The sequence below is a fragment of the Gymnodraco acuticeps genome, unplaced genomic scaffold (genome assembly GCF_902827175.1).
Source record: "Gymnodraco acuticeps unplaced genomic scaffold, fGymAcu1.1, whole genome shotgun sequence".
In the NCBI taxonomy this organism is placed as follows: Eukaryota; Metazoa; Chordata; class Actinopteri; order Perciformes; family Bathydraconidae; genus Gymnodraco; species Gymnodraco acuticeps.
In genome coordinates, this window is record NW_022990068.1 from 619,365 (window position 1) to 645,441 (window position 26,077).

Sequence of the window (26,077 nt, forward strand, 5' to 3'; positions counted from 1 at the left end):
GATTGAAAGCCTTTATAGTCTATTTTAAATCCTCACGATCATCACGCCAACCCAAATCTACTGAGGTGAAACCAACACGTTTCAAACTGAAACACTTCTTTCAAATGAACAGGTCATTAACAGCAGCTCACAACAACATAGTAAACGATAACATAGTTCTGGCTGCATGCCAACACATTGCCTCATTATTTAGTGTTGTCATTTTGCAGCCACCGCGTGCCTGAAACAGAGGCCATGGATGGATGACGCAGTCGATTTACACTGAGGTGCACAATGGGCAGGATTTAATACCTTTATGTATTATTTGTTAGAAGAAAATGTCCCATGGTCAGCACGCCAACCCAAATCTAATAAGGTTTAAAGGACAAAGATTAATGCGGGAAAATCTTAAAAAATGTTAGACTAATATTCTTTTATTGTTAATGTTTTTTTTTAATGATTTATGCTTTTAAATGACTGTTTTTAAATGCCATTTTATAATGTATTTCAACTGCACTGCTTCTTAATTATCTTAAGCACTTTGTGTTGAAAGGTAATGTATAAATAAAACGTGCCTTGCCTAAGGAGAAACGAACACGTAAGAAACTTAATTATTTCCTTGAATCAACTAATCAAAAGGCTATATCAGCAGTTCATTACAACATTAGAAACAATAGTGAGTGTACTGTGGTACTGTGATATTACAATATAAATGAAATGGCATCGATTACTGTACACTATAATGAAATAAAAAGACTTGTAAAAAAGAAAGAAAAAATAAACAATAGTGGCAGAGGTGAGTGCAATACTAACGAAGCCTTAAGTACATATTTCTAATGACAGAACAAAGCCAAAGTAAACAACCACACCCAAACACACTATATTACACACTGCGAAAGTATTCATGAGGTACAGTAATCTGTTTGTCATCATGCAGCCACGGCGGGTATAAAACTAGTATTTATTACTAGGTCGTTTTACATCAAGGTGCATGACGTTTGGAGGTGATAATGAAGATGATTTAATGTGCCAAAGACAGAGTTAAAGTTAATTTAGGGCCAGTGCTGGGTCCTTTTAACGAGGCTCTCCACTGGTTCCACTCTACAGGAATATGCCTAAATGGAAGCTTGAGTGATATCATATCTTAAACTCAAGCTTATCCGTGATTAAACTTCACTTGTATCTTCATTTAAGGGTGCATGCTAATTCCTCACTGATCCGTGCATTTCTCCCGTAGTTCCATCATATGTTTAATTACACCGGTTTATTGTTGATCTTCTACGGCTGCAAACATTTCACAGCAGCGAGCAACCAAACATTTTCAACTTTAAAAAACACACAAAAGTCCAAAGTTCAACCCCGCCCACACTGATCTGATATTCCAGGCTTTTCATTGGCCAGGATTTACACCAATACAAATACATATCCTGATTGGATCTGGGCCTATCCGGGCCTTCCCTTTGCTGCGACTTCAATGGTGAGTCGGTCCTTCTTGCAGTAACAGATGTTACAACTGAATCTGTTGTGGGTAACATTTCCACATTAAACATGTCAAACAATGACTGGACCTATAGGCCTAAAACCTGCGTTAGTGTTGGGGGCATACCAGTACATTCTTTGTACTGTTTCTGATGTTATGTAAAGCGTCTTTGAGCACCAGGAAAAGCGCTATAAAACTTAAATGTATTATTATTATTATGGTGGAAGGCATTAAAGTCCTGACTGTTCTCCTATAGCCATTATAGGATTTCCTTTTTTTGTTTTCTTTCTAACATTTTTTAAATGTTGGTGAACATTTTGTTGTTGTTTGTTAGATTCTGCACACATAAATATACCTGCTGTATATATGCTTGGTGGTTTGTTCAAATAATTGGTTAATACAAACTCAATCAAAATGAATAAATTCCACACATTTACTTATTATAATTGTGTTTTATAAACTTAATTTGTTCAGTATTTTCTAATCAAATTGTTGTGATTCAAATCTATTTAATTATATTAATTGTCACTTTGTTGCCACCATTTTTATAAGTAACTATTGGTCACAGTTTGTACAGTGCAGTAGCTGTTTTAAAATGTATTACATCGTCTTATTGTGCCCCCTGGTGCCCACATTTGAAATACTGGTGCCGGTATAGTCTTCTTATGGGAAGTGTGCTTAGAAAGTCAATATCATATCAGGTATTGTGTATCAGATAATAGCAGAATTTGGACCAAGTCATTGTTTTGCGACTTTCAAGTGTTCACGCTGATCCAAGAATAACTTTAAAGTGGTGTGAAAAGAAGAAACATTTTCACATTAAATGAACTCTTCATCCTCAGATTCATGGAGATTCATGGTTTCAAATACCTGAAAACATTCAAAATACAGAACTTTTAGTGAAAACTATCATTTTATTGTATGCTTGCATTCAATGTTTAATGGACATCTTATAATTTGCTTACAACCCTCTACTTTATGCATCCAAAAATATAATTTAGTACCACACATCTACTTCCACATTTTAAATAAACAACATTAAACAAGGCAGCTCATTCTTTACAACACATAAACACCCCTTATCAGCCTCTGGCTATGTGGTAAAGCAATCAGAAAATCAAATAGTCTGAATAGAAGATTGATTTAAAAAGTCAGGATCGATCAATAAATAAACGAGACATATTTGTCATGTCCCGATGTTCTGCACTTCCCAAAGTCTATTGACAGAGTTCCCTTTTTTATAGTGTATGAAGTACAAACATTGACATTTAAAGGAAATGCTAAAAGGACAGTTTCCTACAACCCATTACAGAGGATGATAAGCAGGCAGTAGAGATACAGGATGGTTTAATAAATACACTGTGGCTGTAAAGTCTGAAGCAAACAACTATGGGAATCATGGCTATTTGAAGGGGGCCGGATCTTATGGCACCGTTCCTTTCAAAGAGGGGGCGGGGTCACTAGGTTTATCTGCGAAATAATCACCAGGATAATGATTGACTGTATTCCAGATCTAATGTCAATAATCTGCATTGTAAACATGACACAAGGTGGCGCCATATCCATGTCATTCATGTCAGTGAATGTACTACTTTGAATTGACCATCTGTATGTGTTCAGTAAATAAAGTTGCCTTGCCTTGAATGAAATTCACGCAACTCTTAATATTAGATACTGTGTTTTTAAGTGACGATGGAGATTATTTGTTGGCCCTGCTTTAAAGGATATGTTGCCTTTACAAATGGTGCGCTTTATCACAGCCTGGGTTTTGGTTGAAGTGCATCCAAATGCTGCTGCGTTTTCGCGTTTGGCTCATTTTCCATCCAAGAAACACATCGTCTACCTGTCCTGTACCACTTGTTATGACTTATCTCTCTCTCGCGTATTCCGTTAAGACCCACCCCATCTCACTCCTCGTGCTGAAACCTATGGCTGAAACCATACCAGAGTAGGGCCGGGTCTTCACAGAATACGTTTGGGGAACCAAATCAAGCTTTTTAAAAGGCGAGTGAATGTTGGCAGGCAGTGAGTGCGGACCAACGATGGAACGATAAAAAGAACGGCTCTCACCAAGTACGACTCGGTTCCCCTCGTTCGTACCAAAGAGCCGCTCAAAAGAATCCCGTCCGACACATCACTACAAACAACTGGTGAATGAAAGTAAATACATTTGAACAATTCATATGAGACAGACATTTTTCCCAGCATTCAAAAACAATAATTTAAGATCCTCACACACACAGGTTGAGGTAAAATCACATTTTAATGAATGAACAGAAATAAAAAAGCAATATCAAGATTCTTCCACAAGGGGGTGCTCTTTATCTTTAGTTCAAGGTTTTAAATCGTTTGACTTGATGTCATCGGTAATAAAACGCATTAAAATGTTATTGTGAGACTGACCGTTGAGCGGCCCGACCAAGTAAGGAGGCAGAGGCAGAACGTCCAAATACTAGTGATGGCAGTTTGACACTGAAGCTTCGAACGGAGCTTCAACCCTGGACTTCTTCTATTCCATAGAAGCAGTGCTTCGAAGCTTGTTTCAAATCACGTGACATGTGACGTCCGAAGCAGCAACTGCTTCATTTCCTGAATGAATCAACTCACTGGTTCGCGGTCCATTCACGCGATTCAATCTATACATCCATGGATTCAATGCACTGCCTCGTCTCGATTCTGACAGGTGACAGGTTGAAACAGTTTCGAATTTGAGCGCTTCAACACTTTATAACCGCTCTAAACAATGCACAATGTGTGGGTTGTTGTCGTAGTTTACGTTGTTGTGTTGAGTTGTTGGTATTGCATTTTAATTGGATCATTATAGAGCAAGCCAGGAAGAAAGATAGGTCGTTCTGGCTCGTGAAACACTTCGAAATGTGGAGAAGTTGTGAACAAAAAGACAATAATTACCATAAAAACACTGTAAAATCCTGAGTATTAAACAAGTAACCCTAACCCATAAATGACAATGTTTGTAAACATCTGTAATGCCAAAACCCACCAAACCAAAGTAACTAACTACATTTACCAATAACAGTATTTTAATTGCCTGATGCTGATTTTAATGACTGATTGAACCACAGCAATATTGTTTTAGAGTTGTTATATGGTTAACTGCTATGCCTGTCATCTTTGCTCTATGTGTTTGTGTTGTCTCCTGGGTTCTGTAGTGCCCGGAGTCTGTCTTTTTATTTATTTTTCCTCCCAAACCCCATCCCCTCAGGAAGCCTTTGCCTCCTGTCAGGTCATCATTGTAAATAAGAATTTGTTCTTAATTGATTTTCCTGGATAAATAAAGGTTCTACTACTACTAATTAAGTATTTCCTATTTAAGTAACATTATACTTCTATTCTACTACAAGAAAAGTCCATATTTACTAATACAAAAAAAAAAGTTAGCTCCACATTTAAATGTTGTAAGTATATTATATAGTGATATGATTTGGCCAACATTATATAAAAAAATGCACAATAAGTGCTTTTATTTTTGGTATTTTAAAAATACTTTGACTAGAGTGAAATCATCAATGCATGTTTTTTCCTTTTCTGCACTTTGGTGCGACTCATTTTACTTTAAGTACTTTCTCCATCACTGACCACTTGTTTTGATCTCTTCCTATACTGAAGAAAAACCACAACATGCTCTGCTCTCATTCAAGCAGCGCCATGGAATCATCTTCAGGTAGATTTGCCAGAGGAGAGAAGCGGTTAACGGACGGAAATGGGTAGGAGAAGGTGTTTCTACGTTGAGGTCTGGCACCGTTTGAACGTGATCCAGACTCGGACATGCACCTCGAACGCTGAACCTTTGAGGCAGAGGAGGCTGAAGGAGAACTGGGGGACACTTCATCATTTTTGGTCAAAAGAGCAGGACTGCTGTGGCTATGTTTGCCTCTTTGGATCTGAGGGCACGCAGGGATGTGTGTTGGGACGTCTTTGTTCTGGGGTAAACTGACAGATCTTTGATGGTTGTTGTTGGTTGAAGCTGCTGGTGTTGGATTGTCGTCGTCGGGAAACTTGCTTTGAGTTTTCAGGGGTTTTGAGACATCTGGGGAAGGAATGTGAACAATCGTATGCTGGTCATGAAAAACCACAGGACTCTGCTTGGATTTAAAGTCCTTCAGTTCCTCTTTTTGTTTGCTGTTGATCTCGATCTCTTGGTTAAGTTTGTACTCCAGGTCAGAGATGTTCCTCTGAAGCTCATCAATCTGTTTTGTCCCGTTGTCATCATCTTCTTCTGTTTGTGGCACCTTGGTGTGTTGCTTACGTAGAGAGCAGTTTTTGTCCCCCACTGTATAAAAGCACAACAAAATGTCCTTCAAACATAACAATACTGACATACAGTTTCCAACTGAAAATAAATACAATATGAAGATGATTCCTGATATGCTGTATTAATTTACCGTTACTGCCTTTTCAATTCAACTTAACACCAGTGTTTCGTTCTCATTAAAAGCTGTTTATCAACACTTTTATTTTGGTGAAAAGGCTTTTATTGTCAATCAGATGCAATCTGGGAATCTTAAGGAGTTAAAGCGTGGGAACTTGGGATTTTGCAGAGGCAGACAATCAAAGGTTCTCCTGTTAGTAAAATAGTGTTTCCAACTTACCAGAGATGAAACCGGTCGTGTATAGGAAGGCACATATTGCACATAAAATGATAGGTACTATAACAGCAATGATGATGAGTGGAGTACAGGACGTCTTGAATTCATCTGAAATGAAAATAAAAAGGTATATTATATGATGCCAAATTAGACACTTTAGACCCTCGAAGAATTTGATTTAGGGAGAATTGGACACTCAAATATGTGCATGAAATACATTTAAGGAAATTATCTTGGATCGAAACATTCTAGTAACGATACAGACATTACCATCTGGAAACAGCAAGACAAACTTAGAGAAAAATGATCGTACTTGGAAAAGCGGCCATGCAATTATGATAATCCCCCCAACAAATCCAAACCCAAAAGATACAGAACATATTATTTTGATTATTGCCCTATTTTATAGAACAACTGTGTGTACAATAAATATGATATGGGAGTTGCGTTAAAGCTCAATCTTACCAGGTATGTAAATCTCTGTGTCTCTCGTCTGGTTTATTTCGTCCTGGTGAACTCTGCAGGTGACCCTGTAATGAAAATAGTTTGGTTTTAGATTGTTTTCAATGATACATGTAGAGCAGGGTTGCCCAATGCGTCGATCGTGATCGACCGGTCGATCGCAAAGGTAGTGTGGGTAGATCGCATGGCATTGAAAAAAAAAAGCTAGAAGTACAAAGCTTACGTTAAGCTATAAAGGAACTACAGAACAGTCACATGACTTCACCACCACTAAGCTAAAGGCGGCTAATGATGGGCGTGATGATGTTTAGTCGTCTCATTTAGACACTTGTTAGCAACCTTTGTTTTTTGGACCAATAGAATAAAAAAATTCCCCAGATGGGTATTTACTGATGTATTTTATGTCTTAGAACAAAACGTTAAATCTCTTAAACTTGTGTCAAACATAGACCTTATTGTCAACCTTGACTTTGAGACTGGAAGTGGTCAAACTCATTTCTGGGTTTAAGGACTCATTCCTACCCCACTTTATAAACATATGATATAAAATAGCTGAAATGTAACCTGTTGCCAGCCTGCACCGTCACGCTCCCTCTGATGTTGAAACAACCCCTCTTGAAGTCGATAGGAGTCTTTGGGTTTTCATCACTGATGATATTTCCATGAGCGTCAATAAATGTGATCTCAGGCTTTGGGAACCAGCAGTCAGCCTCACACTGCAGAGTCACTTTCCCATCCTCAGCTGAAACTACTGAGAGCTTCGGCTCAGAAACTGCACCTAAAGAAACAAGAGTTCACAAGATGACACTTCATGTTGTAATCAGGGATTTTACTAGAAGTGTGTTTTAAGACTATAGTATTTGTACTTTTGCTTAAGTAAAGTATCTTCTTCCAACACTGAGCCAATGTTACATTCAAGCCTTTGCCAAATAAATCCATGCAATACTAACGAAGCCTTAAGTCAACAGTTAGAGCTCTTTGTATTTCACCGCTTTAAAAGATAAACCCTTCAAAGCATTATGTCTACAGCACCTGAACATGTTCTGTATAAACAATTAGGCCTGTGAGCGGAGCGGGAAGAAGTACGAAGATCTTGTACTTGAGTCAAAGTAGAAATACCAGAGTGTAATAATACTCTGTTACAAGTATACCTCAACATTTTACTTAAAGGTCACCTAATATGCAAATTGAATGTATTTTATACATTAAGGTGTCCCCAGTATGTTAAGAGGCTCAGAAAGTTTCAGCAAATAATGCCCTGGCCACACAAGGACGAAAACGGTCGTTTGCGTTACTGTTTAGTGTCATATAGACCGTTCGGCCACACGAGGACGACCGAATACGGCACTAAACGACTGCGGAAAAGATAACGGGTCCCAAGGTGGATAGAACGGCATACGCAACGCTCTGGGGGGTCCAACGGCTCCGTGTGTACGCCCTATACGATCATTTTCTGATAATGATGAGGCAATAGCCCCGCCTCTCCCCACCTCTGCTGCTCACCCCCGCGTCAAAGTAAACTGCACACTGAATTCAGATTATTTATCTTTCTCTCGATATGGACATAAACGCGAGTGAAGTCTAATCTGACAGGACGGAGACACCTCTCAAACTACCTACACTAGTTATAAATATGTTTATTTTTACTGTCGGCCGGGTCACTCATTACTGGATCAGCTGCTGCATGAAACAGACACTGGCGCTGTCCGAAGAGAGGGAGGAAAAAGAGAGGCTCCGTGTATTTATATTATTATATTATATAGAGTAATTATTAATTTGTTTTAAAGCTCAATAAATAACAAAGAAGACCTTTTATAATTTTGTCGGAAGATTTAAACTTTAATACACGTTGACTGGCGAAAAACTCTGCCCGGTTCCCTCGGCCCCCACCGCGGAGAATAAACAGAAGGGCAACCATGACAACCATGCTTCTTCGCTGCTTTTGTGGAGGAAGTTACAGCGCCACGTACAGGCTCCTGCATATGTACTGCAGCTTCTCCAGCGGTTGGAGCTAAACGGAGCGGTCTCGTGTGGACAGACACTATCCGGATGACTATTGCGTGTGGACGGAAGCTTTTTTGCGATTGCGTTTGCATTAATCCTATGCGTTTAGCCGTTTTCGTCCTCGTGTGGCCGGGACATTAGATTATCTCCCTTTTTCTCCTGATCGACATATTTAAACTCCCGTCGAAAAATGAGGGAATTGGGTTTGAGATCCAATAGGACGTCATATGGTACTTTTGGAGTTGGGTTAGGGTTTCAGAAACCTCACCAGTGGCGGCCGGCCCATAGGGGCGCCGCCCCCCCTCTTCCCACATTAAAAATATATATATTTTTAAAATATTTTTTTATTTTTAATAAACAAGGTAAATATTATATAATTGGTATCAGTAAAATGTATAATCTACAATAAAATCTCGTTTAAAATTGTGTTACGATGTCTAACGTTACTGATAAGTCACATGTTTCCTGCCTGACCTTGCCCGTGTATCATTACCCTCTCTCGTCACAGCACCCAGACGAGAGTGCAGCAAGTGCAGCAGAAGCCAACTGTTGCGATCTTTAAACTATACCGTCGAAAAATAATTTCAGCCAATCAGCGTCGTCAAATCGGATGGTGACAGGGGCGTTGTTTGGACTTTATACTGTAGCAACTATGTCCAGGACAAGGTATTTGGAAGTTTTGGAAGATTCATAGCTAACCACACTGAATATTATGGTATTGATTAGTCTTCTCATATTTTTAAGCCTCAATTTGTCCTTCCCCCCCCCCTCTAACATCACCAGAAGTCATAATTTAAGGGGTCTTTTCTCAATTTTTTTTTACCGGGGGAGCATCCCTCCTGACCCCCCTAGTATTTTTTGGTCACCATTTCCACAGCCCCACCTATAATATTTTCCACCAGCCGCACCTGAACCTCACCCTTCTTCCAAAGAACATCAGATATAGGCTCCACCTTTTTTGATATAAAATGTCTGGACTCACCCACAAACAGCTCTATGGAACCCACTTCCAGGGGTCGTTTTCCTTTCTCAATCGTCTTGCATTTGTATGTCCCTGCATCCGACAGCTGCGCGTTGGAAAGCCTCAGCGATGCGTTTCCACTCTTCAGTTCCTTCAGGAAGAGGTTTGTCCTGTATTGGAAGGTCTGTTTCTTCTCCTCGAAGGTCTCACAGCCATCTCGATACAGGAAGGCGATGGTGGGGTACAGATGCTCCTTGGACCACTCCACTGATGGGATGACAGCGTCAACCTTTACACTGACGGTGCAGGGCAGAATCACCGTTTCTCCAGCAATGGCTTGGATCTTCAGCGACACATTGTCACCCAAGGCTTCTCCTAAAATAAAGTGTAAAATGATAAAAGCAGTGCTGGTGAAGTACATATGGCAAAATGTATACAACTCTGCATTGATTTTGAGTCATTGGGTCACATGACATCAGTGATAGAAAGTAGGCCTACTAACATTTACTATATTGTATTGTACTTTTTTGACACGTTTTTACTTTTTAAATGTCCATGTAATGCTAATTTTGACTTCTTCACTACATTTCATAGGCAAATATTGTACTTTTAACTCCACTACATAGCACTCAGTCATTTGTCAACATTGACAAACTACTATACTAAAACGCTCATGTATAAAAACAGAATAAAAAACGAAATTAAATAATGCATAACAAGTACTTTTAATGTTGGTACTTTAAATATATTTTAATGGTTATACTTGTACTAACAGAGTAGGCTATTAAAGACCATATTATTAAGTAGCCTACTTAAAAATACACTGAAGCAAATGAAAAAAAAGTCAAATAACCACAGAGACAGATATATAGCCTACAACATAGTCAATCGTTATTATTAAACCACCATACATAAAATGGAGAGGACGCACATCCAGGAGACACCGGGAACCCCCGCTGGGCTGAGAAACCAAGTGAAACCCTCTAAACACGGTTTAACACACGGCTGGAGTTCTAGCTTAAGGCTCACCACCGGAACACGGCACGCAGACACACACCAGACACCCGGGGATCGGTGTTGCCTCGCGGCAGCCGCACACTACGAAAGACCCCACTTCTTTAGTGATTCGACGTTATTTAACTGCATGTACGGGGGGAAGAAATTCAACGGATTTCATATCCCCTCATTACACCATGCAGTCACGCTCACTAAAGCATTCATATACAAACTGCGATACATACCTGTGCAAAAAACCAGGGCAGAAACCAGGAGCAGAGGAAGAGGCATGGCGAGAAAACACATCTAAACTGAATTCCTGTAGATCTATGAGGCTTTTGAGATTAAATGGATATATCGAGCGTCTGAAACTAACTTCACGTTCCGTCAAAACACCCAGAATGAATCCAGACGCTGCTCAAAGTTTTATTCTTCCTGTTTACGTCAATAGGAGCGGGGCGTCATATGATCCGTCCATGTGTCAAATTTCAACATCTTGATGTGTTTGAGATCGTTGCGGAGTAGTCCTAACAATGACTCATGACTGAGTAATGACAATGGGCCATACCATAACAAGACATACATATACCAACGAAATCACATGACTCGGCATGTCACCTGAGGACACCTGAGGGAAAAAAAGATAGACCTCAAATCTTAGACTTCGCATCACCCAGAAACAGAAAGGGGGGTTACACCACCAAGCAACACATGAAGACAAAACAATATACATTACTTTTTTGAGCTAGACCTAAAATAAAGCTGACAATGAATTCTGAAGATGTGCAGAATATATCTTTGATTTGACATTTAAACACACATTTAAACACATTCCAAGCTTTCTGGATATGAAGCTGAAGGAAGAGGCTACATTACGGAGGAAGAGCCAACATTATCGCGGTGTTCTCGTGTATTAACCTTTATATATAGTCTGGTATTAACATGTATTTCTTAGGAAGCAGGTGCCGGGAATTACACACACACCCAAAAGCCAAAAGTCTCGTTAAGCTATTGTTCATTATTTTGATTATCTTAATTTGTTTACACCACGTTTAATTGTTATTGGTTATCACTTCCGTCAATCTACCAAAATAAAAACATAGGTCACTACATGGGCTGCAAATGCCTATCGTATGTGAACCTTTATTCTGACTCATTAATATCCAGCTTCCTCTTTTTCACTTATCTGTTTATGTTGTTATGTCTGTCTTTTCGCCTTCATTGAATAAAATAGTCGGGACTCTAGAAACCGTAATCTGTATTTTTTTTAATCGTTTTTCCATCTAAATGTGTTATTATTTTCCCTGTCATTTACTCATCAATAACTGCACGCATCAAACACACGAGTGACGAGAAGTCCTGCAAACTCAAGAGTCAGAAACATTGTGTGTAACAACACCCAGTAGTTACACTGTCCTCCCAGCTTGGTTTCCTTTTACCCCCCCCCCCCCGTGGTGTTAATTTAACTACAAACAAAACATATACAAAGACCAGACACTGAACATTTTTCCTAAAATGTTGTAATCGATTTGTGTGTGTGTCCTATCTGATGAACATAATGTTTGTTACTCATTAATTTCCCATGCGTCATTTTTGACCGGCAACATCAGACACAAAGTTGAGTAACACTCAACTTTGTGTCTAGGGGTAGAGGAATGTGAGAATTGGGTTCGGGATAATGCCAAATATCTGGAACAAACAAAGACAGGCAGTTTACACAGAGCAGCGGCCCTGAGAGTGAATGTGACATACCCTTTGTTTAGGAAGCTGGTGCCGCTATCTGTCTCACATGCATCACACACAGTGAGATGCAATGTGAGGTGAGTGAACTGACTTGACTCCCACAGTAAAGGAAAACTCAGTTTGCTTAAGTTGCACACTGCTTAACTACCGAGCAGCATTTGAAAATGTAGCGTGCACTCTTGTAAAGCACTTTGAATTGCCTTGTGTTGAAAAGTGCTAGATAAATAAACTTGCCTTGCCTTGTGGCCCTTATTGGTGTTCTGCTGGTCTCTGAAGCACCCTCGCTTTAGAGTCTAATCCAGACGCCGGTTTAAAACATGATTCAGTTTATGAATCCTCGGGTGGTTCTTCCAGCTGGGTGAATCATCTTCAGAGGCATGCGCCAGAATCATTTGACCTCAACCTTGCTATCAGCTAACACAAACACTAGCTGGTGTATAAAAGTGCTAGTAACCAAAGGAATCTAAAGCTGGTTAAACATAAATGAGTACTGCTGTGTTTTACAGGTGTCAACCATTAGGGTGAGTGCTAACGGTTGTTAAACTATTCACTGGCTGGGCAGCAGTGATTGACAGCCTGAGCCTGCAACAATGGAGGCAAACAGGAGCAAGGACAGCCCTTATTGGTTTTCTGCTGGTCTCTAACTGACACCTCGTGAGGAGGCAGGAGTGAGTTCAGGTTCAGGTATTAAGTCAAAGATCAAAACTTAACAGGGAAAACAGGGTGTGTGTGTCTGTTTTCCCTCTATCCGAGGCTTCTGGTCTGATCTGTTTGCTTCACATGACTCACACAGTCAAAGCCAGGATATGTTTCAAGGGTGAGAAAACATACAAGATATTGTTGAGTAATATGGTAATACTGGTTCACACATTTCTACTTTACTTGAGTAACATTTTGATTGCAGGACTTTTTCTTGTAACAAAGTTTCTTTGACTCAAGTACAAGATCTGAGTACTTCTACTTTTACTCAAGTACAAGATCTGGGTACTTCCACTTTTACTCAAGTACAAGATCTGACTACTTCTACTTTCACTCAAGTACAAGATCTGGGTACTTCTACTTTTACTCAAGTACAAGATCTGAGTACTTCTACTTTTACTCAAGTACAAGATCTGAGTACTTCTACTTTTACTCAAGTACAAGATCTGAGTACTTCTACTTTTACTCAAGCACAAGATCTGAGTACTTCTACTTTTACTCAAGTACAAGATCTGGGTACTTCTACTTTGACTCAAGTACAAGATCTGAGTACTTCTACTTTTACTCAAGTACAAGATCTGAGTACTTCTACTTTTACTCAAGTACAATATCTGGGTACTTCTACTTTTACTCAAGTACAAGATCTGAGTAATTCTACTTTTACTCAAGTACAATATCTGGGTACTTCTACTTTTACTCAAGTACAAGATCTGAGTACTTCTACTTTTACTCAAGTACAAGATCTGACTACTTCTACTTTACTCAAGAAGTCTTGCTTTTCAATTTCTTCTTAAAATAAAGAAAGGATACAAAATAAACGTAAAGTTACAAAAGCAGTACTTCCTTATTCCATGATGTTTGTATTGCGTGTACTAATTGGCAAAGTAACCAAAGCTGTCTGATGAAAGTATAACAACAGCTGCCTCTGAGATGTAGCAGAAGTGGAGTAAAGGTTCAAAGATGCGAGTAACAATGACAAGGTGTTTCATCAGCGCATTGCTCCTAACGTCCACACACCTCAAAGAAGCATTCATGCTTTTATTTACATTTTGAAGGAATGCAGATCTTCATGTGAGGAGGCCCAGTTGACTGTCCTGACCCCGGAGACTATACTCTCTGAAATGAGTATCCATTACAGAGCACGCAACCCAGTCCAACATGCAAACAAAATCAAAGCAGACTGGTCTTAGACATAGGGGGGAGGCTAACTTATGTATTTTACGAATTTGGATATTATGAATACAAACCCCACCCAATCATAACTGAGCTATCAGAATATTACTGCCCTTTAAAACCTGCAGACTGGCAACCCTCACATTCCTTGAAATCACTATTAAATTACGTGGCACAGAGTAAGAGTGAGTGTGTGTGTGTGTGTGTGTGTGTGTGTGTGTGTGTGTGTGTGTGTGTGTGTGTGTGTGTGTGTGTGTGTGTGTGTGTGTGTGGTGTGTGTGTGTGTGTGTGTGTGTGTGTGCTTGAGTGTGTTGTGTGTGTGTGTGTGGTGTGTGTGTGTGTGTGTGTGTGTGTGTGTGTGTGTGTGTGTGTGTGTGTGTGTGTGTGTGTGTGTGTGTGTGTGTGTGTGTGTGTGTGTGTGTGCTTGAGTGTGAGTGTGTGTGTGAGAGAGAGAGAGTTCCTAAACATCCACATCACCCATATGCAAAACAATTAAGTTAAATCATTGATGACGCACACTAAACTCTCACTTCCTCTCTTTAGACCAGCCCCTTTGGGCGGGGACTGACGCTCATCTCATACACACACACACACACACACACACACACACACACACACACACACACACACTCCAGTCCTCAGACATCACTAAGAAGGAAGGTAGGCAACAACAAGACACATCAGCCTAAGGTGTAAACCAGCCAAACTCTACACGACAGATTCGTAAACTCACCATGGCACGGCTACCGCTCTTTGTATTCACTCTGGTATGTCATATTGCAAAAGCTGCTTTTGGAGAATATCTGCAAGTGATTTTGGGAGAGCCGGCTGTGTTTCCAGAGACCTGTTCTAAAGGTGCAGAGCTTCACCGGGTTGAGGCTCCAACAGGGCTCGTGGCTGTTCGGGAGGAAGATGTTTGGAGACCGAGTGGGAGCTACAGGGACCGGATCCAGCGAGGCGCATCTCTTGCCTTTCATCGCACGCGTTACGCAGACACTGCACTGTATGTGTTAAAGAAATGCGGGCAAAGCGAGACACTTATCCAGCTGGAGGTCGTTTGGGGTTCTGAAAAAACAGTCACGGAGGGAGAACCGGCCAAACTGAATTGCTACTACACAGATAAACACCCGGACTTTACTATAAAGTGGTGGAAAGCTCAAGAGATGGTGTTGGAGCTGAACATGCCTTCCCAAAAGATCCAAAACGGCACAGCATTTAACAGAAGGATGTCTCTGTCACCCGAAGGCTACACAGAAGGAGACTGGTCGCTGAGTTTTGAGAAGGTTCTGCAGGAGGATGGAGGGGACTACTTTTGCTCAGTCCACAAAAAACACGGAGCACGAAAGTGGGGAGCCCCAGCTGCTGTGAGGCTGAACGTCACGCGGAGGAATCAGAGCAGCACGAGCCCGCCGACTGTAGGTCCCTCACAGGTCAGTCACCACGTTTTATTCTGGTCCTATAACCAAGCATAAGAATAGAAGACCTACATTGTACAATATCCCCAGGGAACCGAGGAAAACATATTTTCCAATCTTCTTTATTTTGTATTTCCTACCTATTTAGTGTTAAAAAAAATATCTTGCAATTTAGACTTTTTTTAAATTGTATGTCCAGGACGTCAAGACAACTTTAGTTTGAAAAGACAGACACAATGAAAAGATAAACCGTACTGAATTGGACTCCAGTCTGCACGGGCTGTAGGGTCATCTTGACTAGGATTTCACTTGTCATGGTTTCACTTAAAATAAAAAACAACAATAAGACATATGCTACCCTTGGCTCAAAAGAGTAAAAGGAGATACATGTTAACAACATGTCCACTGTGAGCTGGGTCCCAGGAGGTTATATAAGTATACTTACATATTAAATACTATGGAGATGCAGAATGTTTAAAAAAATACAGTATATATATTTATGGGGTAGGCTTCATGACTCAGTTTAGACAAAAAAGCTCACAATAGCTGTATTGAAAAGAAAGAAAGTGGATCACATCACTCCAGTTCTGAAGTCTTTACACTGGCTTCCTGTGTGTCAAAGAATAGATTTCAAAATCTCGAACTTGGTTATTTATCTGACCTTTAAAACCCTGTCCCACACACCGAGATCCTCAGAGGCCCCGCTGTGTGTCGTTCGGAGGTCAAGGTGCAAACACGAAGGGGACCGTGCCTTTGTGGACAGAGCTCCTGACTCTGGAACGACCTGCCAGAGGAGATCTCCTCTTTCAAGTCACTTTTTTAGAGTTGCTTTTATTTATTGTCTTATTCTCATGTGTAATGCACTTGCTGTCTGTGTATCTGTACGATAAAGCCCTTTGTAACTATGTTTGTGCTAAATAAAGTTGTTCTGAAAAACCCAGATCATCATTTGACCTTATTAACCTTTACACAAACACTAGCTGGTATAAAGTGCTAATCACCAAATGAACCTTCATCTAGTTCAACATGAAGGAGTGCTGCTGAGTGTGTGGAGGACACTGTTTACACCTGACCTCCCTGAAACCATCAAGCTTTAGGGTGAGTGCTAACGGTTGTTAAACTATTCACTGGCTGGGCAGCAGTGATTGACAGCCTGAGCCTGCAACAATGGAGGCAAACAGGAGCAATGACACTATGGACAGAAGGTCCTTTCATAACTGACACCTCGTGAGGAGGCAGGAGTGAGCTCAGGTTCAGGTATTTTGTCAAAGATCAAAAGATAAAAGGGAAAATAGGGTGTCTGTTTTCCCTTTTGACAGTTTCAACAGGAAACACAAACAGTAGTAGAGCCATGTGTGTGGTGTGGTTTCCTGTTGGCTTCACATGACTCACAGTCAAAGGATATGTTTCAAGGGTGACAAAACATGTTGAAGTTATTGTTGAATATAATGGTAATACTGGTTAACACTTTACAATTACTTGAGTAACATTTTTGATTGCAGGACTTTTACTGTAACAGAGTATTCCTACAATCTCAGTACTTCTACTTTTACTCAAGAACAAGATCTGAGTACTTTTACTCAAGAAGTCTTGCTTTTCAATTTTTTCTTAAAATAAAGAAAGGATACAAAATAAACGTAAAGTTACAAAAGCAGTACTTCCTTATTCCATGATGTTTGTATTGCGTGTACTAATTGGCAAAGTAACCAAAGCTGTCTGATAAAAGTATAACAACAGCTGCCTCTGAGATGTAGCAGAAGTGGAGTAAAGGTTCAAAGATGCGAGTAACAATGATGGAAGGTGTTTCATCAGCGCATTGCTCCTAACGTCCACACACCTCAAAGAAGCATTAATGCTTTTATTTTCAACTGATGCCATTTTTAGGAGTTTTTTTTGCATTTTGAAGGAATGCAGATTTTCATGTGAGGAGGCCAAGTTGACTGTCCTGACCCCGGAGACTATACTCTCTGAAATGAGTATCCATTACAGAGCACGCAACCCAGTCCAACATGCAAACAAAATCAAAGCAGACTGGTCTTAGACATAGGGGGGAGGCTAACAGAATTTGGATATTATGAATTCAAACCACGTACAAATCATACGGCACAATATGACTGAGTCGTGGTTGCACATGCCCTTTGAAACCTGTATGACTGGCACTATCTGGCAACCCTCACATTCCTTGAAATCACTAGTAAACTACGTGGCACAGAGTAAGAGTGAGTTTTTCCATTCATTGGTATTATATCATTCAAGTATTATTTGGGGTCGAAATCTTGAATGTCATGTTATTATACTCATCCAGCGAAAATATAATGTTACAGTATACTATACAGACTGACCAGTTCCCTAACCACCACCAACAATAATCCATTCTCAATAATTCACAATACCTCGCCTCTGTGCTTTCTGTTATTACTTTAAGGGGGTTAAGGAAGGAAGGAGAGGGGGTATGTTAGTGGAATTTGTCTTGGTTCATGTTCAAAACAGTATATTGCTTTCCTTGTAAAGAAACACATGAGGACAAAAACAAAGCTGTAGTAAGAGGTGTATTACGGGGAAATCAAACAGATGAAAGTAGACCACATCTCCCCAGACTCTATGACCACTGGACCTTTAAGTCACATGTCCTGCATTGATATCTGGCAATGTTTAAGGACCGAATTATTAGAATATCTGGACATTTCTCACTTCACATTTCAGCCCTACCACACACACACACACACACACAAACACACACACACACACACACACACACACACACACACACACACACACACACACAATTGTATGTATTGATTTAAATTGACATGCATCCGCTAAGAAAAATAGTCCGTTGTTACTGTTTGAATACGTAGTAACGGCAGGAACTGCTTCGATAGCGTTTCTGAGGAGCTTTTTGATTACAGATTTGAAAACATCGTTGCTTGCTTTAAAAGTAGCACACTTCATGATGTCAAACTTTGGAAAGTATCTAGATATCCCTGCCCTAATGCCAAAGTAACTGCACACTGAATATGTGTCGCCGTTTGATGTCTATGTCTGGACCGCTGCGTAAAAAGGAGGGTTTCTGCCCCGTTACTTCTCTTCTTACTTCTATAAGAATAAAACACGGAGGACGGAGATCTCTTTTTCTCCCCCTCTTCTGAGAGCCCATCAGCTGATCTCAAGCACGCTCCCCTCTCCTGCAGGGGGGCGTGGTCAGCTGCAGCTCACAGAATCAGCCCCCTGCAAAAACAGCACTGGAAGGAGCAAATAGAGCGAAATGAGGCATGGCTCAAATGCAGGATCTGTTTGGTGTTTTGAAAAAAAACTATATTTATATAGGTATGGCCCTACAATATATTTTTCAAATATAGCATGATAGGTCACCTTTAAATTAACACTTCATGCGATACATGGAGATTCATGTTTAAATACCTGAAAACAATCAAAATATAGAACTTTTTTTGCATCATTTTATTTTATGCTAAATGGACATCTTATAATTTGCTTACAACCCTCTACTTTATGCATCCAAGAATATAATTTAGTACCTCAGACACATCTACTTCCACATTTTAAATAAACAACATTAAACAAGACAATACAGCTCATTCGTTACAACACATAAACACCCCTCATCAGCCTCTGGCTATGTGGTAAAGCAATCAGAAAATTGGATCGATCAATAAATAAACGAGACATATTTGTCATGTCCCGATGTTCTGCACTTCCCAAAGTCTATTTACAGAGTTCCCTTTTTTATAGTGTATTAAGTACAAACATTGACATTTAAAGGAAATGCTAAAAGGACAGTTTCCTACAACCCATTACAGAGGATGATAAGCAGGCAGCAGAGATGCAGGATGGTTTATTAAATACACTGTGGCTGTAAAGTCTGAAGCAAACAACTGGTTAATGGAAGTAAACAAATTTGAACAATTCATACGAGACATTTTCTCACAGCATTCAAAAACAGGTGGAGGTGAAAGGACATCTACAAATAAATCTCTGAATGAATGAAGCAGAATAAAAAAGCAATATCAGGATTCCTCCACAAGGGGGTGCTCTTTATCTTTAGCTGAACGTATTACATGATGTTATCTGTAATAAAAGCATAGAGAGGTAAGTGAGTGTACAATCCTGAGTATTAAACAAGTAACCCTAACCCATAAATGACTCCTGTGAACAGAGCATTTTGTAAACATCTGTAATGCCAAAACCCACCAAACCAAAGTAACTAACTACATTTACCAATAACAGTATTTTAATTAAGTATTTCCTATTTAAGTAACATTATACTTCTATTCTACTACAATTTGGATATTTTTATTTCCTTTTTTTACTTAAAAAAAGTCCATATTTACTAATAATAATAAATAAATGTATTGGCATGAACTATGCCACCTGGTCGTATAAAAATATAAAAAAGTTAGCTCCACATTTAAATGTTGTAAGTATATTATATAGTGATATGATTTGGCCAAAAAAATGCACAATAAGTGCTTTTATTTTTGGTATTTAAAAAATACTTTGACTAGAGTGAAATCATCAATGCATGTTTTTTCCTTTTCTGCACTGTGGTACGACTCATTTTACTTTAAGTACTTTCTCCATCACTGACCACTTGTTTTGATCTCTTCCTATACTGAAGAAAAACCACAACATGCTCTGCTCTCATTCAAGCAGCGCCATGGAATCATCTTCAGGTAGATTTGCCAGAGGAGAGAAGCGGTTACCGGACGGAAATGGGTAGGAGAAGGTGTTTCTACGTTGAGGTCTGGCACCGTTTGAACGTGATTCAGACTCGGACATGCACCTCGAACGCTGAACCTTTGAGGCAGAGGAGGCTGAAGGAGAACTGGGGGACACTTCATCATTTTTGGTCAAAAGAGCAGGACTGCTGTGGCTATGTTTGCCTCTTTGGATCTGAGGGCACGCAGGGATGTGTGTTGGGACGTCTTTGTTCTGGGGTAAACTGACAGATCTTTGATGGTTGTTGTTGGTTGAAGCTGCTGGTGTTGGATTGTCGTCGTCGGGAAACTTGCTTTGAGTTTTCAGGGGTTTTGAGACATCTGGGGAAGGAATGTGAACAATCGTATGCTGGTCATGAAAAACCACAGGACTCTGCTTGGATTTAAAGTCCTTCAGTTCCTCTTTTTGTTTGCTGTTGATCTCGATCTCTTGGTTAAGTTTGTACTCCAGGTCAGAGATGTTCCTCTGAAGCTCATCAATCTGTTTTTTCCCGTTGTCATCTTCTTCTGTTTGTTGCCCCTTGGTGTGTTGCTTACGTAGAGAGCAGTTGTTGTCCCCCACTGTATAAAAGCACAACAAAATGTCCTTCAAACATAACAATACTGACATACAGTTTCCAACTGAAAATAAATACAATATGAAGATGATTCCTGATATGCTGTATTAATTTACCGTTACTGCCTTTTTAATTCAACTTAACACCAGTGTTTCGTTCTCATTAAAAGCTGTTTATCAACAACTTTTATTTGGTGAAAAGGCTTTTATTGTCAATCAGATGCAATCTGGGAATCTTAAGGAGTTAAAGCGTGGGAACTTGGGATTTTGCAGATGCAGACAATCAAAGGTTCTCCTGTTAGTAAAATAGTGTTTCCAACTTACCAGAGATGAAACCGGTCGTGTATAGGAAGGCAAATATTGCACATAAAATGATAGGTACTATAACAGCAATGATGATGAGTGGAGTACAGGACGTCTTGAATTCATCTGAAATGAAAATAAAAAGGTATATTATATGATGCCAAATTAGACACTTTAGACCCTCGAAGAATTTGATTTAGGGAGAATTGGACACTCAAATATGTGCATGAAATACATTTAAGGAAATTATCTTGGATCGAAACATTCTAGTAACGATACAGACATTGCCATCTGGAAACAGCAAGACAAACTTAGAGAAAAATGATCGTACTTGGAAAAGCGGCCATGCAATTATGATAATCCCCCCAACAAATCCAAACCCAAAAGATACAGAACATATTATTTTGCTTAAGTAAAGTATCTTCTTCCAACACTGAGCCAATGTTACATTCAAGCCTTTGCCAAATAAATCCATGCAATACTAACGAAGCCTTAAGTCAACAGTTAGAGCTCTTTGTATTTCACCGCTTTAAAAGATAAACCCTTCAAAGCATTATGTCTACAGCACCTGAACATGTTCTGTATAAACAATTAGGCCTGTGAGCGGAGCAGGAAGCAGTACGAAGATATTGTACTTGAGTCAAAGTAGAAATACCAGAGTGTAATAATACTCTGTTACAAGTATACCTCAACATTTTACTTAAAGGTCACCTAATATGCAAATTGAATATCTTTTATACATGAATGTGTCCCCAGTATGTTAAGAGGCTCAGAAAGTTTCAGCAAATAAGATTATCTCCCTTTTTCTCCTGATCGACATATTTAAACTCCCGTCGAAAAATGAGGGAATTGGGTTTGAGACCCAATAGGACGTCATATGGTACTTTTGGGGTTGGGTTAGGGTTTCAGAAACCTCACCCTTCTACCAAAGAACATCAGATATACACCTTTTTTGATACAACATGTCTGGACTCACCCACAGACAGCTCTATGGAACCCACTTCCAGGGGTCGACCCTTAATCATCGTCTTGCATTTGTATGTCCCTGCATCCGACAGCTGCGCGTTGGAAAGCCTCAGCGATGCGTTTCCACTCTTCAGTTCCTTCAGGAAGAGATTTGTCCTGTATTGGAAGGTCTGATTCTTCTCCTCGAAGGTCTCACAGCCATCTCGATACAGGAAGGCGATGGTGGGGTACAGATGCTCCTTGGACCACTCCACTGATGGGATGACAGCATCAACCTTTACACTGATGGTGCAGGGCAGAATCACCGTTTCCCCAGCAATGGCTTGGATCTTCAGCGACACAATGTTCCCCAAGGCTTCTCCTAGAAAATAAAGTGTAAAATGATAAAAGCAGTGCTGATGAAGTACATTTGACAACATGTATACAACTCTGCATTGATTTTGAGTCATTGGGTCACATGACATCAGTGATTGAAAGTAACTAACTACATTTACTCAAGTATTGTACCCTTTTTGACACGTTTTTACTTTTTAAATGTCCATTTAATGCTAATTTTGACTTCTTCACTACATTTCAGAGGCAAATATTGTACTTTTGACTCCACTAGCCTACATACCTTTTAGCACTCATAGTCATTTGTAAATATAAAACAGATAGTAGGCTATAATCAGACCCGACGGCAGACAGGGGTGGGGGGCTGTTAGACTCTCGAGATTTGTCATGGGGGGGGGGGGGGGAGCGCTCGTGAATTGTTGTTAAGGAAACAGAGGGGTTTTAGGTTGCCATAAGGCTGCTGACGGTCTTATTATAGGCTACATCCATTGGTTGGTTTTGTGGCACATTTGTAACGCTGTGCCAACTTGGGCAAGCACGCAGGGTGGAGAGGTGGAGTGAGGTTGAGCGATGGAGAGAAAGGGAGAGAGAGAGAGATTGAGCAAGGCAGAGAGCGTGTGCGCACAGAGCAGGAGTTTGTGAGAGAGCCGGCTTGAGAGTCAATTTCTCTTCAAAATAGAATTCATTGCCAGCCTCCCTTGTCCCTGGCTGGCTCGCTAGCTCGTTGGTAACGTAACTGATGTCTTCTAATGTGCATCTGGCGCTGAGTTGCCATATTCCTTTCGTGAACCACTTCCTGATATCCATTGTTGCAGATAAATATAAATGATAATAGCCAAACTAACCTAGCAAGAGCAAACTGACAGGCTGCTGTGCCGCATCTCACTCAAAAACCCACACGACTCAACCCAGCGAAAAACCAGTCTCGCGCGCAGCCTTTCATTCAGAATTTCATAGCAAAATAAAACAATGATATTAAACTAATCTTTCAACATAGTTTAAAACAAAAATAAATATTAGGACAAAGCCCTACAAATAACAAAAATAAACATAATCAGTGGCGGCTCCAGAGTATTTGTGTTGGGTAATCTATGGTAGGGCTAACCCATGCAGTGGTGGGGCTCAAGTCAGTATTTGCAATGTAATTACATACACGCTCCCCTTGACAGTGAAACGCCACGCGTGAGGTTTGGATTATTTCCCTGTCTCAATCCAAATTGAACTGTATGAAATAAAAAGTATATTATTAAGTATAATGCTGTACTGTACTTTTGTATACCTAAATTTTTCAACATTGACAAACTACTATACTAAAATGCTCGTGAATAAAAAACAAAATGAAATAATGCATAACAAGTCATTTTAAGTATATTTCAATGGTTATACTTTTACTTATGTAACAGAGTATTAAAGACCATATTATTAAGTACTTAAAAATACAACAACAAAAAAACCTTCTAATAACCACAGAGACAGATATATAGCCATCGACATATAGTCAATCGTTATTATTAAACCATGGAGGGGAGAGGACGCACATCCAGACCAGGACACACCGGGAACCCCCGCTGGGCTGAGAAACCAAGTGAAACCCAAACACGGTTTAACACACGGCTGGATTTCTAGCTCACCACCTCGCGGCAACCACACACTACGAGAGACCGAGGCACGACATCTGTAAAACCGGCCCTGAGTCTCGGTGGCGGGTCTAAACAGCTCGACACCCTCCCACCCAAAAGAGTGCCAAATCACGTTTATCGCACTCCAACCTCGATAAATTGTTTCAATAGTCTCCCCCGGCAGCAATAAAACACACCAGGTATAGGCTTTCAATAGAGCATTCTAATCCAATAAAATGGGGTTTGAATGAATCTTAAATTATCTATTGAAGTATTGTTTTTAAATCAATTAATGTCACAATTCCACTTTTTAAGTATTTGTTTTCCACTTTTTAAGTATTTTAGGTAGCCTACTATTTGTATTTTAGTCTTAACACACTGCTGCTTATCAAGCTTTGCCAAATTGGGATCAATAAAGTATCTATCCATCTCAAGGCGGAAGTTAGAAGAGGACTCTATTACACAATATTTTTTTTTAAATGATGCAATCTAAATTTGCATGAGAACCATTCTCAGAATTACTTTTTTCGTCCACACTTCTTTAGCGATTCGATGTTATTTAACTGCATTAACGGGGAGCAGAAATTCAACGGATTTCATATCGAAACCCCTCATTACAACACAGTCACGCTCAGTAACGCATTCATATACAAACTGCGATACATAGGCCTACCTGTGCAAAAAACCAGGGCAGAAACCAGGAGCAGAGGAAGCGGCATGGCGAGAAAACACATCTTAACGGAATTCCTGTAGATCTATGAGGCTTTTGAGATTAAATGGATATATTGAGCGTCTGAAACTGTAGCTTCGGTCCGTCAAAACACCCAGAATGAATCCAGACGCTGCTCAAAGTTAATTTATACTTTCGATTCTTCCTGCTTACGTCAATGGGAGCGTAGCGTCATATGATCCGTCCATGTGTAAAATGTGAAATGGCATTGGCCACCGAAATCACATGACTCGGCATATCAGCTGAGGACACCTGAGGGAACAAAAAGATAGACTGTCAAACCAGTTAGACCTCACATGATCTTAGACATGAAATGCATCACCCAGAAACAGAAGGGGGGGGGGGGGGGGTTACACCAAGCAACACATGAAGACAAAATAATATAAATTACGTTTTTGAGCTAGGCCTAAGACAAAGCTGACAATGAATTCTGAAGATGTGCAGAATATATAAACAAATTCCAAGTTTTCTGGAAATGAAGCTGAAGGAAGAGGCTACATTACGGAGGAAGAGCAAACACTTTATACACACACACACACACACACACACACACACACACACACACACACACACAATTCAAGATTCATTATTAAATATGGCCTACATAAGATACAATAAATAAAATAACTTTGACTTGATAATTTTGTTCACAACATTAGACCTGTCCTCTAATCCAGTGGTGCTCAACTGGGTCACGGACTACTTTTACTCAAGAACAAGATCTGAGTACTTATTCTCAAGAAGTCTTGCTTTTCAATTTCTTCTTAAAATAAAGAAAGGATACAAAATAAACGTAAAGTTACAAAAGCAGTACTTCCTTATTCCATGATGTTTGTATTGCGTGTACTAATTGGCAAAGTAACCAAAGCTGTCTGATGAAAGTATAACAACAGCTGCCTCTGAGATGTAGCAGAAGTGGAGTAAAGGTTCAAAGATGCGAGTAACAATGATGGAAGGTGTTTCATCAGCGCATTGCTCCTAACGTCCACACACCTCAAAGAAGCATTAATGCTTTTATTTTCAACTGATGCCATTTTTAGGAGTTTTTTTTGCATTTTGAAGGAATGCAGATTTTCATGTGAGGAGGCCAAGTTGACTGTCCTGACCCCGGAGACTATACTCTCTGAAATGAGTATCCATTACAGAGCACGCAACCCAGTCCAACATGCAAACAAAATCAAAGCAGACTGGTCTTAGACATAGGGGGGAGGCTAACAGAATTTGGATATTATGAATTCAAACCACGTACAAATCATACGGCACAATATGACTGAGTCGTGGTTGCACATGCCCTTTGAAACCTGTATGACTGGCA

General features: G+C 39.9%; 1 protein-coding gene across 3 annotated transcripts; it reads right to left on the bottom strand.

Annotated features, from left to right (window-relative positions):
- Window positions 1–3,703: 3,703 nt before the first annotated feature.
- LOC117546031 (butyrophilin subfamily 1 member A1-like) lies at window positions 3,704–24,907 on the bottom strand. 3 transcript variants are annotated; one of them, XM_034216113.1, is made up of 6 exons: window positions 24,706–24,907; window positions 22,091–22,441; window positions 7,093–7,306; window positions 6,532–6,596; window positions 6,070–6,174; window positions 3,704–5,750 (listed from the first exon to the last, which is right to left on the bottom strand). In XM_034216113.1, exons 1-6 carry the CDS (start codon window positions 24,764–24,766, stop codon window positions 5,110–5,112), a joined length of 1,437 nt encoding a protein of 478 aa, XP_034072004.1. In that variant the 5' UTR covers window positions 24,767–24,907; the 3' UTR covers window positions 3,704–5,109. The 3 variants fall into 3 exon arrangements, with proteins under 3 accessions (XP_034072004.1, XP_034072003.1, XP_034072005.1); XM_034216112.1 differs by lacking the exons at window positions 22,091–22,441; window positions 24,706–24,907 and adding exons at window positions 9,515–9,868; window positions 10,735–10,927; XM_034216114.1 differs by lacking the exons at window positions 3,704–5,750; window positions 6,070–6,174; window positions 6,532–6,596; window positions 7,093–7,306 and adding exons at window positions 18,964–20,816; window positions 21,136–21,240.
- Between the last annotated feature and the right edge of the window lie 1,170 nt (window positions 24,908–26,077).

Excerpts from the sequence above, each read along its gene's own strand:
- LOC117546031 (XM_034216112.1), bottom strand. The coding sequence starts at position 10,795 with ATGTGTTTTCTCGCCATGCCTCTTCCTCTGCTCCTGGTTTCTGCCCTG. Across the intron at positions 7,307-9,514 it reads TTCCATAGAGCTGTTTGTGG|GTGCAGTTTCTGAGCCGAAG; the intron begins GTGAGTCCAGAC and ends TTGTTTCTTTAG. Across the intron at positions 6,175-6,531 it reads CACAGAGATTTACATACCTG|ATGAATTCAAGACGTCCTGT; the intron begins GTAAGATTGAGC and ends TTTTCATTTCAG.